Genomic DNA, 12,916 nt, shown 5'->3' on the forward strand with positions numbered 1-12,916 from the left:
CATCATGGTTGGCACAGAGCTATTATTATTTGAACTCCAGCTATCAAATATATGATGGGAATACCTTGAATACCAAGATAAAGAAATTGTATTTTCTTTGGGTAATAAAAGAGATCATACAGAATTTTGAGCAATTAAAGGCCACATTGCCCAGAGGTGCTTGGAAGGGATGGATCCTGAGTCAAAGTCTCAAGCCACTGCAGTGGTTGCAACTTTGCTTGTTTCTCTCATTCCCATCCAAACATCCCTATCCTCAATCCACAAGCATTTCAAAACCATGTTTCTAAAAACCAGCCATTTATATCAGTTTAGGTAAGTTACAGAAGGAGTGTGTTGGTGTATTTACAAGTTGGTTTGTCCAGATATACTATAACTTAGTGTCTGTATTTAATATTGACAACCAAAAAAAATATATAAATATCTTCCATCTATACACAGCAGGGCAGGAGTGTCCATGTTTTCTTCAGCAGTGAGTTTTCGGCCTCCCATGGCCCTTCTTTCATGGTCATCATCTGGCCCTCAGTGCACAGGAGACTAGAACCTGGCAGCCCAGTTTGGCCTTCCCCTCTCCTCCCTGCACTCCAGTGCTCCCAACTGGTCTCAGGCAAGGAAAGATTAATTTGAGTGGTTGGGTAGGAAGAGATGGGAATAGGCAAATCCTAAAATGGAGCCCGATCCCTAAGGTGGAGAGATCCAGGTCTGCAGAAAGAGGTGGCCACAACCACCTCCTGGGGTTGAAGCCTCATAGTTCATAGTTCAATTAGTGTGTCCTTGATCATAGGTCCAGCCCTACAGATTAGCTTGGTGAAAAAGGCAAGTGTCTGGAAAGGGCTTGGCCCCTACCCTCAGGCACTGAACCACTCAGGGTGAAGCCTGGGGTGTGGGGACAAAAGACTCTGGCTGATAAAAAAATAATAACAAAATCAGTAATAAAAAAAATTATAAAACCTGTTGCTTGTCTGAATAGATTTAAGCAACAGTCTTGCTTTCATTAAAATCCTGGAGCCATTAAAGTCCTGAATATTCTGCTGGACATCGTTGCTGGCTGAAGAAAGGAGCCCCAGACCCGGCTTGACTGAGATCTGTCAGTTTGGAAGTCTTGTCCAGTTATCTGTGCTCCAGAGAGATTCTTGGGGCTGTTGGGAACAGGCCGGGCTGGGGGTATGGAGCACCTCACACTTGGGAATCAGCCCCTAGAGGGTGGAACAGCTCCTCAGGTGTCTTGTCACTTTGGCTGGCTCCCCCCTGCCGGAAGCCAGAGGCAATCTCATCGAAGGTCCGGCCTTTAGTCTCAGGAACTTTGAAGTAGGTGAAGATGAAGAACAGAATCAGGAGCACAGTGAAGATGATGAAGACGTAGGGACCACACAGTTGCTGGAAGACACACAGACATGTTATAAGTCATGACCCTATATTCCTGGCTGCAGGACTTTGGATAAGTCACTTTACCTCTAGGTTTCTGATCTGATAAAGGAAACATATCCATGTACCACTCAGGAGTGCAGTAATAATTAAATGAGATTGCTTATACCTGGCATGGGACAGGCTCTATGAATATGATTCAATGCTAAGGAAAGAACCTAGAATTGTTCATAGCCAGGTAACCTGGACTTCTGAGCCCAAGTTTCTTTCTCAGCATGATTCCTGATTAAAATATTGAGAGAGCACTTTGCACACGAGGTCATACATGTAGGTGATAAAATGATGAGGATTGAGCAATGGGGGTTCTCACCTCCACATACTGGAAGCACATGCCCACAATGAAATTTGAGGTCCAATTGGAGAAGCCAGCGACGGCAAATGCAGCTGGGCGTGGACCCTGGCTGAAGAGTTCGGCCACGATGAACCATGGGATCGGGCCAGGGCCCACTTCAAAGAAGGCCACAAAGCCAAAAATGGCCACGATGCTCAAATAGGACATCCAGGGCAGCTGTTCCTGTTGAGGAAGTTGGGGAATGGGGGTGGTGGTGGAGAGGTTAGACTGGGTTGTAATGACTCCTTAGAGGAAATCAGCTCCAAGGGCCCCGGCTCTGGGCTGGAAGGCAGGAGACCTGGGGTGCTGATTCTGGATATACCATATGACATGGGTACCCTGTGTTGGGTCTTGGTTTGTAAACGTTATAATGCTGCATATAATTACTTTTTTTAGGAGGTCATGATAGAAAAATTAAAAGACTTTGGTTCAGATTTTAGATCTGTTGTTCATCATCCCCTCAACAATCATTGGACTTCCCCAAGTTTAGCTGTACGAGTGTAATGCACAGGGGTTGACAAATGAGTGTTTGTGCATGTGACCGCCTGGTATAGGTAATCACAGAGGTTAGTCTCAGGCTTGGGGCCTGCACACCTGAGGTGGATAGCTTCATCATTGATCTGACATGGGACTTAGATTTCCTTACCCATGAAGTGGGAATACAGGTTGAGCATCCCTAATCTGAAACCTGAAATTCAAAGTGCTCCAAATCAATATTTTTGAGCACTGCTGACATGATATCACAAATGGAAAATTCCACACCTGACCTCATATTTGACTAATTATAGTCAAAATGTAAGCACACTCAAAGTATTGTATAAAGTTGACTATAAGATGCATATGAAAAATGAATTTCATGTTTCCATTTGGGTACCATCCCTAAGACAGCTCAATCTGTATATGTACATATTCAAAAATCCAAAAATATCTGAAATCCAGAACACTTCTGGTATGGGCATTTCAGATAAGGGATACTCAACCTGTAATGGCTAAACTGTATCTCTGAGTAGTGTGAACTGTGCGAGACAGGTATGTTTCTGCATCTCTGTTGTGGGGAGGGTAATATTTTTAGGGTATTTGTGAAGGTGAATTGAGTCTACATGTGAAAGCTTTGAAAGGTTCAATACGGGGCAGGCAAGGCATTTCTCTGGGGAGATGAGAGCTTGGGGTCTGAGGCCAGAGGTGCTGTGTTGAGAAACTCAAGCAAGAAGAAGAAAGTTCAAGACCCAATGTGAGTGGGATAAAAGGAGACAACCTCAAGAGCCAGAAGATCAGGCCCTGGCCCAGGGAGCAGAACCAGGGAGAGTTTAGTCCCACGTAGCCTGTCAGGCTGGGGCTGACACAGGCACTTTGGGATCTAAGCCCAGATGGATTTCCCATATCCCCAGCCACTTTACCCTCCAGAACATGGCCACTTACCAGCAGGGCCAGGGCGATGGTCATGAGCACAGCACAGCCTGCCATGCCAGCCAGGCCTATGAGGTGCAGGGTCCGCCGGCCAGCTCGCTCCACCACAAACAGCTGTGGGCAGAGAGAGTGTGAGTGTCACCCTTGCCTGGTGTCTCTCACAGCTCACTACCCAGAATTTAGTCAATAGTGGGGAAAGCCACATGGCACTGCACAGACCGCGGGGGTGGGGAGAGGGCTGGGAGAGACAGCACCTCCTCCTTCCCAGGGCTCTATTTGGGACCAGATAAGAGGGTGAGGGCAAAGAGCTAACTCTGGAGCCCAATAGCAGTACAAGGTGGCCCTAGCGACCAGACAGCTGAGCATCCTGGCTGTGACCTTTGGAGAGCATCCATGTCAGCTTATCAGTAATGAACCTCACAAGATGTTGAGGATGAAATGAGAGAACGCTTAGGGAGCACATGACACATGCCTGGCTCCCAGCAAATGCTGTCAGTTCTATCATGGGCCCCTGAGGCTCTGAGCTGTTCCCTGGCTGCAGACCAACAACAAGCAAAGACTCACCGATACGACAGTGAAGGCTGTATTGACAATGCCCGAGCCGATGGTAGCATACACAGGCTGCTGCACTCCTGCCTTCTCGAAGATGCTTGTAGAGTAGTAGAACACCTGCCAGGCAGAGAGATTGTTGGGTTTTGGCTAGGTGCTATGGCCCTTCCCTTGCCTCTGTACCAGTAGATGCAGGATAAAGGGTGAGTAAGGAATGAAGGGGACAAATACTACTGCTCAGAGGACACTGCACCAGTAACTTTAAGGCTTTGGGCTCTAAAGGGAAGCTTCTTGGGCAGATGCTTGCTTATTATTTTGTTTGACTTAATTCATAGCACACACTTGAGCCTGGGGCTTGGCTGGAGCCACAGGAAGGGGTGGGTAGGGGTACTCACAGCATTGATGCCCGACAGCTGCTGGGACAGCTGCAGCACCACGGCAATGAGGATGGGCTGGCGGTAGGCGGGAGAGCGGAACAACTCCAGGATGGTGACCTTCTTCTCCCGCATCATCTGCCGACTCTCCTCCTTCATCTCCTGCAGGTCACGGGTCACATCAGCTGTTCCGCGCAGCTTCTTCAGCACTAGTGGGATGAGAGAAGGTGGGATGGCTCAGAATGGGGGCAAAGACTAGGGCTCATGGGGCAGGGAGGAGGGCAGGGCCCGGCCCGTACCACTCTTGGCCCGATTCTCCTCGTTGCGGTTGATGAGCAGGAAGCGGGGGCTCTCGGGGCAGAAGGGCAGCAGGATGCACTGCGTCAGGGCTGGGATGAAGATGATGCTCAGCAGTAAGGGCCACAGTTCCTCGTTGCCCAAGATGGAGTCCAGGCCGAACACCTGGGGGAAGCCGGGGCTGTGAGCGCCCCTGTCCTGGCCTCTATTCCCATGCCAACCCACCACAGTGGCCTTCCCTGCTTGGTATCAGCCACTGCTTTAAGGAAAGAACTCCAGTTATGGAGGCTCTGCCACTAATGTGAGGCCTGACCTCCACTGAACATTAATTTCCTCATTTGTAAGGTGGGGAAAGTAGGACCCAATACCACATTACTGGGAGGACAAATGACAATGCTATAAATGTGTCTGGCATAAAGTATGGGGGGTGCTACTCTCTCATGGGCAGACTCTGGGGGTGGACAGAGAAGCTTTTTGATGAGAGGTACAGTATGCACAAGGGCCTGCCAGCTTGGAGGCATGAGAGATCCCACATGTTAAACAGTGGGGTCCCCTGTGGTTGGAGGCTGAGTGAGAAGAATGAGAAGCCGGAGGGAATGCTCCTTGGTTAGGAAGGCCCATGGGAGGTTTGCAAGTGGCAGTGTGTTCTCTGGGAACTGTGTACCATGAGGTTGTCCTTCGCAGGGCTCTAGAAGGCTGGGTGGAGGTCTAGTTGAAGCCTGGCTGGACTCAGACCTGAGGACCACTAAAGCCATGGATGGGGGCAGTGCTACGCAGGCAGACCCAGCCCTGACTTACCTGAGCAATGAGGATGCCAACAACGATGCCCAGCTGGTGCAGGGTGCCCAGGGCCCCACGAAGAGCTGTGGGTGACACCTCCCCCACGTACATGGGCACAAAGCCTGTGGTCAGGCCACAATACACACCGATGATGAAGCGGCCCAAGATAAGCATCTCAAAGGACTTGCCCAGTTTCGAGAAGCCCATGAGCACAGCAGACACAAAGGCCAGAAGGTTCATCATCAGCATCGAGTTCCTCCTGGGGGTGGGGTCACAGGTCAGGTGGGTCCCTGGATTCCCTGATACCCCAAGGGCTGGGCCATAGGTAAAACCCTAGAACAGGCAGAGAAGTCTCCCCCCACCCCTTCCTGCTAGGACTCCCTGGACAGGAAGACATGGGCTCCCCAAAAGCAGGGCCAGGACCTTCTTACTCACCGGCCAAAGCGGTTAACAAACAGGCCCACAGAGAAGGAGCCAATCATGCCTCCAACAGAGAAGATGGCCACCGAGAGGGACCAGAGTGTGGTAAGTGTGGTGGGCAAGATGGGCTCCCCATAGCGGTGGATCCATGTCTGGTTGTAGAACTCCTCGATCACCTGCAGGAGAGAAGCAGCTTTGGTGGGTGGGTGAGGCCAGGGCCCACACTCCCCTAGCTCTGAGAACTCCATTTTACCACAGAATGCTGAAAGGCCCAGGGCCTAGTTTTGTTGCAAACTTACTGCATGTTCTTGAACCAAGTCCCTTCTTTTGGGGGTTTGGGAGGGTCTCAGTTTCCTTAGGCAAGAAACATGGGCTGGACTCCATCTCTGAGAGCCAGCTCTCACCCTTCCTCTAAGGCGTGGTTCCCAGTGCTCTGTGGTTTCACATGTTCAACATGACTTGCTGGGGATGATGGCAAATGATAGTGGAGCAAGTTCAGGCACAGAGCAGAGACACACAGGGAGAAAATGCTTCTTCTCACATGTCTCTTCTCTTCTGCTCTTGATGCCCTAGGGCCCCAGCTCCTGCCCTGGGGCCTCTCCCCAACCTCCTGCTAGGGAGGAAGCACAGCTAGACAGACAGGTTCTACCATTCTGGTGGCCCTGTGGGAAGTGCACGCTCACTGAATTTGCATTTAGGGCCTGGCATGACCAACTTATATCACTCTTCAGATGTGCTCACAAAACTGACACTGTCACATTCTGCCTTCCAAGTCCAGCTCCTTTGGGGTTGGACTGTGAGCGCTAGCCTAAAGAATCCATGGCCTCTTCCCCTCTCCAGGTGCTCTGCTGGGAGGTTTAGGGAAAGGATACAGACAGGGAAACGGTTCCAGGAACTGGAGACACCTGTCCTTGTACAGGCCTGCCCACAAGCCCTATCCCCACCCCTGGCAGAGTAGATGTGGCTGGCACAGGCAGCCCGAGTTCTGAGCACGCTCACCATGCTCTCGGGCAACACCGACCCATATCTAGTGCACATGTAGCCTGCACACAGCCCATAACATATACACTTAAACTCATCTAATCTGAGGATTCCTTGCTTTAACCTGTCACAAACCTGCATGCCCCTCCTTCCCTTGCAGCTTGTAGCTCACATTCAATCTCAAGTTAACCTAGCCTGATATCCTCCCCAGCTGTGTACCGCAGACCCTTCATTCTCTGTCGTCCCTGCTTGTGGTCCTCCCTATCCCTCTCAAGCCATAGAGGAAGAGGAGGTGGTGGGTAGCTACTCTTGCCAAAGGGGAAATGGAGAGAGCCCTGGAATGCTCACTAACCACCTTCATCCCTGCACTGCTGCCAGGACTTGTCAAGTCTAGAGACATTCAGTAGAGGCTAGGCTCCAGGGGGTTGGCATAACTGGGAGGGGAGGGCAGTCCTAAGGATCTACTTATCTGTTCCAGGAAAGCCAGTCAGTGCAGTGATTAGGAACATGGGCTCTGAATTGGAACACAACCAAATTCAGATCTCAGCTCCAGTCTTTATTTCCAATATGACCGTGGGCAAGTTATTTCATCTGAGTTCCAATTGTCTCATCTCTAAACTGCAGATGTTAGCAATTCAATCACACATCACTTAACAACAGGGATACATTCTGAGAACTGTGTCATTAGACAGCTTCATTGCTGTGCAAACATCACAGAGTGCACTTAATGCAAGCTTATAGATGGTGCAGTCCTACCACTAGATGTGGCCTCTTGCTACAACAGAGGCATGGTGAACATGTGATGCAGGAGGTTGCTGCCAGCGTCACACAGCAGTCAGTCTTACAGCAAACATTTTTTTAATAAGTAGAGGGAGTACTCTCTAAAATAACAATAGAAAATAGAATAAACACATAAACCAGTAACACAGTCATTTACTATCATCATCATAACACAGTATTACATACTATACTTAATTGTACGTGCTGTGCCTTTTTACTACTTGATAGGTTGTTTATAGCACCACCACCAATTCTTCAGCTCCATTATAATCTTATGGGACCACCATTGTATATGTAGCCTATCACTGACCAAAATATCATTATGTGGTACATGACTATACCTACTTCATAGTACTATAGGGAAATAGTGAAATGCACTTACAGTACTCTCACAAAGCCTGGCACTATCACCCCTAAAGTCATCCTACCACACACTGGTACTGGCCCCAAGCCGTGCAGACCTCCCACAAAGCCTAACTAAGCCTTTATGCCACAATTTGGAATCAAGGCTCCTGCTAGGGATCAATCCAGCCTCCCTGCCTACTGTCCTCTGCCCTTTACTCTCAAAGCACAGGCCACACCTTCGCTCTTCATAAGATTTATCTGCCCTTTCCTGCCTTTGGATGTGTTACTCCTGCCTTTGAGATTCAACTCCAAGATCTCCTTGACTCCCAGGACTTTGTCCTCCCTGAGAACAGGGACCAAAAGCTAATGCCAGGGATACCTGTAGGTGAATACAGGAATCAATGAATATAGGGTCTTAGGTTCTTCTCCTAGAAGCCCCTGATTCTGCTGGGGGGGGGGGGGGCAGAGACAAGACAGATTTTAACAAAACACAAAGTGCTTGTGTTTTTCAAGGGACTAGCTGGGAACAGTAATGCTCCATTTAATATCAGAATTTGCAGAGAACAAGCTGTTCTAGATAAGGGAACTATACAGATAAATGACGCTCACCCCTCCGTGGACCCAAACTTTCCTGACCCACCATCAGATTGGAAGTCTTTCTCCCTTCTGTCACTCTCACTGAATAACCAGACCTACCAACTGGGTTCAAGCACAGTGGTGTCCTTGGGTCTCTCTCAGGCATAAGGAAAGATGTTTGTCCCTGCCTGAAGGCTTTTCATTTCTACAATCCAAAGGTCTCAGGGTCTTCTCCCACCCCTGTTTCACAGGCTGGTCTCACACAATTTTCTACACTCCTTCTAAAATTTGCCAATAAATCAGCTAATGGAAATTGAATTATGTGCAAATAAAGTAAATAAGGCCAGGTACTGTGGTACACATCTGTAATCCCAGCAATTTGATAAGCTGAGGCAGGAGGATCACAAGTTTAAGGCCAGTTTCTGCAACTTAGGGAGACCTCAAAATAGAACTGGGGATGTAGTTTAGTGGTAGAGTGCACCTTGGGCTCAATCCCCAGTACAAGAAAAGATAGTTAACTAAGTACCGAGTAAGAACTTAACTATATCTACCTGAGCTAAAGGATGTGACACTGAGATCTCTAACTCTCTACTTGAGGTGGTGAGGCAGCAGGTAAGAAGACCACAGGTAAAGAGGTGTTCCCAGAGCCCCCATCCTAGGTTAAGTCTCCTTAACAGTCAGAGGTAACAAACCTTATCCCAAGCTAGCTCCTCCACACTCATCAGCCCCTCTGCTGCTCATACCGCTTTACTGGAATAAGCAAAGGGGAGCAGCCTGCTTCATTTACTTCAATCTTGCCCCCTGACTCATCTTCTCAGCCCCAAACCAGCAGTACTTCCTGGCCAGGCTGAGGCTGGACAGGAGGCTTCTGCCTCTGAATGTGGAACTTGACATTTCTGGAAAGAAGCTGCCCTGGGTTTCCATTCCTGCTGCTGGTTTGAAGGCTTTGTGTCCCCTCCTCCTATGGGGAGCCATATGGGGCTCCAAGCTGACAGTTGGCCAGGAAAGTCAGGGGATACCTGGAGAATCACAAGACTTCTACATGGGTAAAAGTACTGGGGTCACCTTTGCCAGTCATCCCCTCAGCATCCCTCCTAGAAGTGTCTGGTACCCCTTGGGGAAGAAGATCCTATTGCCTACTTCCCTAACAGGATCTCAGAGCAGTCTCCCAATTCCCTGAGCAGCCTCTTCAACCCTGGCTCATGTTGATGCAAGACCCAGCACCAGCCAGCTCCAGAGGCTCTCACCTTATGTGCCCATCACAAGCCTGCTTGTCACAAGTCTTGATCCTACTACTGCCACCATATCCAGCAGTCTCCAGGTCCTACTGATTCTGCCTCCTGATTAGTCTTATTTCTCTACCCATATAACACCTGCCCTACGTCTCACTTGGATTCTGCTTCTGACTCTTCCATCCCTCAAGGCCAGATCCCATTTCCCACAATTCATTATTCTTCAGCATGGCAGTCAGAGCCCTGCAGGACAACTGTATCAGTCAGCCCTTCATTCCTCCTCTGCTCTCTTCCCAGCCCATTCACACCCTTTCTACCCTGCTTCGGAAGCTGGGTAAGTGGATGCATGCTGGGCAGAAATGGAAGGTCCTGGTCAGGTTGAGAGGGGAATGACATGGCATTGGTCTGTTGAGAGGCTATGAGAGATCTCTGTGCTAGCCCTTCACTGAGCACAAAGGTCAAAGAGAGCTGGGGGCAGCCAGCTCAGTGCAGCCAAGGGCCCTGGGATGGGGTAGTGTGCAGGCAATGGCTATTTCTCACTCAGCTGCTGTCCTGGGCGGGGGAGGAAGGCCCATGTATTTCTATGGGCATCTTTGGAATCCCTGCTGCCACCCTCCACCAGGCCCAAGCAACCGCGGGTGAGGACCATGCTTCTGTCTCAGCTACAGAGGAAGTTCTCACTTCCTCTCCCTGTCCGGAAGGTGTCCGTAAAGGAGCATGAGGCGGAGTGTACCATTTGGCACATGGAACGAGCTGTCACTTTGGCTGTCTTAGAGAGAGGCCACCACCTACAGAGGAGCAGGAGGGACAGGGTTTCTGTTTTTGTATAGCCAGGAGACAAATCACTACCCTAATCATACACAGACCTGAGAGAACGAGGGGCCTGCTTTGGGGACCCTAGCAGGCCGTAGCCCCAGAGGGCAAAGGCCCTGATTTTCTAGGCTTCTGAGAATGAGACCTATGGCAGTGGAATTCCTGTCTGTGGACAGGAAAACTGTATACGTCAAAGTGATCTAGAGCAGGGACTGGCCACATTTCATGTAAAAGATCAGGTTGGGTCTGTGAACCACATATGAACCCTGTTTTTCTTCCAACCCTTTAAAAATGTGAACCCATTCTTAACTTATGAGCCATACACAAACAGGCTGCTGGCTGGACTTGGCCTGCCTGCTGACCCCTGATCTAGGATTCTAGACTATTGCCAAGAGATTCATTTGGGAACCTCCAACTGGTCTTACCATCCTCCTCCAGATACTCCTCTAACCTAGGAGGGCTGGGTCTTCTACCTCACCCCCAACAGGGCTCCCTCTTACTCTCCTTCCTCTTTTCTAGTTGTTACTATGGAGATGAAGGGGTTAAATAGCTCTGGTTAGAAGGAGGAAAGGGCCAGTTTGTCCAGTTCAGTCCTCCAGCCTGGCCTTGACCCCTGTTCCCAGCTTTTTGCTCCCTCTTAGTAGGGGCTGGCCCTAGCATTTCCCCTCCCCCTAGCTCTCAGCTCAGAGCATATGGCTCCATAGTAACTCAGACACACCCAGAGTCAGCTGGGAGTTCAGAGCCACATGTTCCAGGTGGGGCTGGACAGATGGGTAGCTCAAACTGGTCCCCTGGGGCCTCTCTCTAGGGTCTGGGGAAGAAAGAGGCTCAAGTTGAAGCTAGAAGCTGGGCCCAAACCCACAACAGAGATTGGACCACCTAGGCTGCTTCTCTGGAAAAGCAAGACATGGCCTGCCTCCAAATCAAGACTAGACCTTTGCTCTGGCTGTAGTGACCTCTCATTGGTCCATGGCCTCCAGGGTCTTCCTCACAAATGCAGGATCTTAATTTCACTTTGAGAGCCCCATCTAAAGCCCTGCTCAGCCCTCAGGATGAAGTGTCACTGCCACCCACACTATGACTCATATGCCTGCCCTTCCTCTGGTAGACACGGCAGCTCCCCCACACAACCTGGATACCCCAATACTCCGTGCTTTCATTTGAGCCTCTTTTGCTTACACTTAATCAGCTCTTGGCCAATGTGGATACTTCTCTGGAAAGCCTCCCCGAGGGCCACCCCTCCTTCCCAACTGCAGTGCTTCTCAAATGAGGGTGATTCTGCCCCTTCTGAAGACACCTGTCCAAGTCCGGGTCCACTTTGGCTGTCATATTAGTTATTGACAGTGATGGAGGCCAGGGATGCTGCCAAACATCCTAACAGTGCCCAGGACAGCCCCCACCCCAACACCAAAGGATTGCCCATTAGAAAGAGGCAACAGTGCTGAGGTTGAGAAACCCTGCTCTAGGGCCAAGCACCCTCTCTGCTCCAACTTTCCATCTCTGTCCATATGCAGCTAACTACAAGGTTCCGTGTGCTCACTCTAGGCTTAGCTTCAACACAGAGGGTCTGATTTACCTGTTGCTGTGGCCCAGCATAGGAATAGAGGGAGACAGAGTGATTACTAACTGCTAACAAATCATGAATCTGACTGAGGGACTTAAGATGATGGGGCTGTGACAGGGTGTGATGGTGTAAGAGATTGTGCAACTGAGTATGGGAAACAGTTGAGACGTCTGTACATGACTGGGCTTGACTCATCTCTGAGCTCAGAACATGAGGCCAGCTGAGTGCCAGCTGTAGGTATGTCCAACGGTGTTTAGGTGCCCAGCTCTGATCACGCCCAATTTCCATAGTGGTCAAGAACACAGACGGAAGCCAGACTCCATGGATTCAAATCCCAGCTCTGCCTTATTAGCTGTGTGTCCTTGGTTTAGGTGCTCAACATCTCTGTGCCCCTCTTTCTTTTATGGTAACTATTTAGTGGGGTTATTGTAAGGAACAACTGAATTACCATTTCTAAAGCACTTAGAACAACGTCTGACACTAGGTAAATAAGATGTAAGAGTTGTGGTGACAGGTGCAGGAAAAAGGAGACCCAGAATTCTGGATCTTTATATAGAACTTGGAACCCAGCTAAGCTGAGGGGGCAGTGGGCTCAGGTTGGGAGGCAGGTCTCACCCCCAGCCTGGTTCAATTCTCTCACTCACAAAGCGGGCTCAGCTCAGGCCATCTCACCTCTACGCATATCTCACCTTCCACTGTCAAACAGGGGGTTTGATCTGTGAGCATCAGGCTCCTCCCAGCCATCACTCTGGGTTCTGAGAAGGCCTCCCCCCAGACACGCTTCACACTGTCCCTTGGTGAGGACCTGATGGTTTCTTTGTGGGCATTAGTCATCTCTGGGGTGAGCTGGAGACTGGGGAGGGGAAAGGCCATTCTTAGATCAGCTGTGGGGGGGTTAGGAGGACCTCCCTCTGTGGCTGGGCTCGCCTCTTCCACCTCCTTCCCCCTCCTTTAAGGAGATGGGACACATGGCAGGGATGTCACCTTTGCTCACAGGGTAGGGCAGAGAAAGGATGCAGTGAGGCCTGCTTCCACCTCTGGTTCA

General features: G+C 50.0%; 1 protein-coding gene across 1 annotated transcript in view; it reads right to left on the bottom strand.

Annotated features, from left to right (window-relative positions):
• Nucleotides 1-280: 280 nt before the first annotated feature.
• Slc2a1 (solute carrier family 2 member 1) overlaps nucleotides 281-12,916 on the bottom strand; it is a 30,120-nt gene continuing 17,484 nt past the window's right edge. Inside the window, exons 3-10 of the mRNA XM_026410393.2 lie at nucleotides 5,596-5,756; nucleotides 5,179-5,419; nucleotides 4,383-4,545; nucleotides 4,105-4,292; nucleotides 3,725-3,829; nucleotides 3,173-3,274; nucleotides 1,733-1,936; nucleotides 281-1,374 (exon numbers count right to left, since the gene is read on the bottom strand). Coding sequence (XP_026266178.1) covers nucleotides 1,174-1,374; nucleotides 1,733-1,936; nucleotides 3,173-3,274; nucleotides 3,725-3,829; nucleotides 4,105-4,292; nucleotides 4,383-4,545; nucleotides 5,179-5,419; nucleotides 5,596-5,756 — 1,365 coding nt within the window. The 3' untranslated portion in view covers nucleotides 281-1,173. The remainder of the gene's footprint in view (nucleotides 1,375-1,732; nucleotides 1,937-3,172; nucleotides 3,275-3,724; nucleotides 3,830-4,104; nucleotides 4,293-4,382; nucleotides 4,546-5,178; nucleotides 5,420-5,595; nucleotides 5,757-12,916) is intronic.

This window comes from Urocitellus parryii, chromosome 11 (genome assembly GCF_045843805.1).
Source record: "Urocitellus parryii isolate mUroPar1 chromosome 11, mUroPar1.hap1, whole genome shotgun sequence".
Classification (NCBI taxonomy): Eukaryota; Metazoa; Chordata; class Mammalia; order Rodentia; family Sciuridae; genus Urocitellus; species Urocitellus parryii.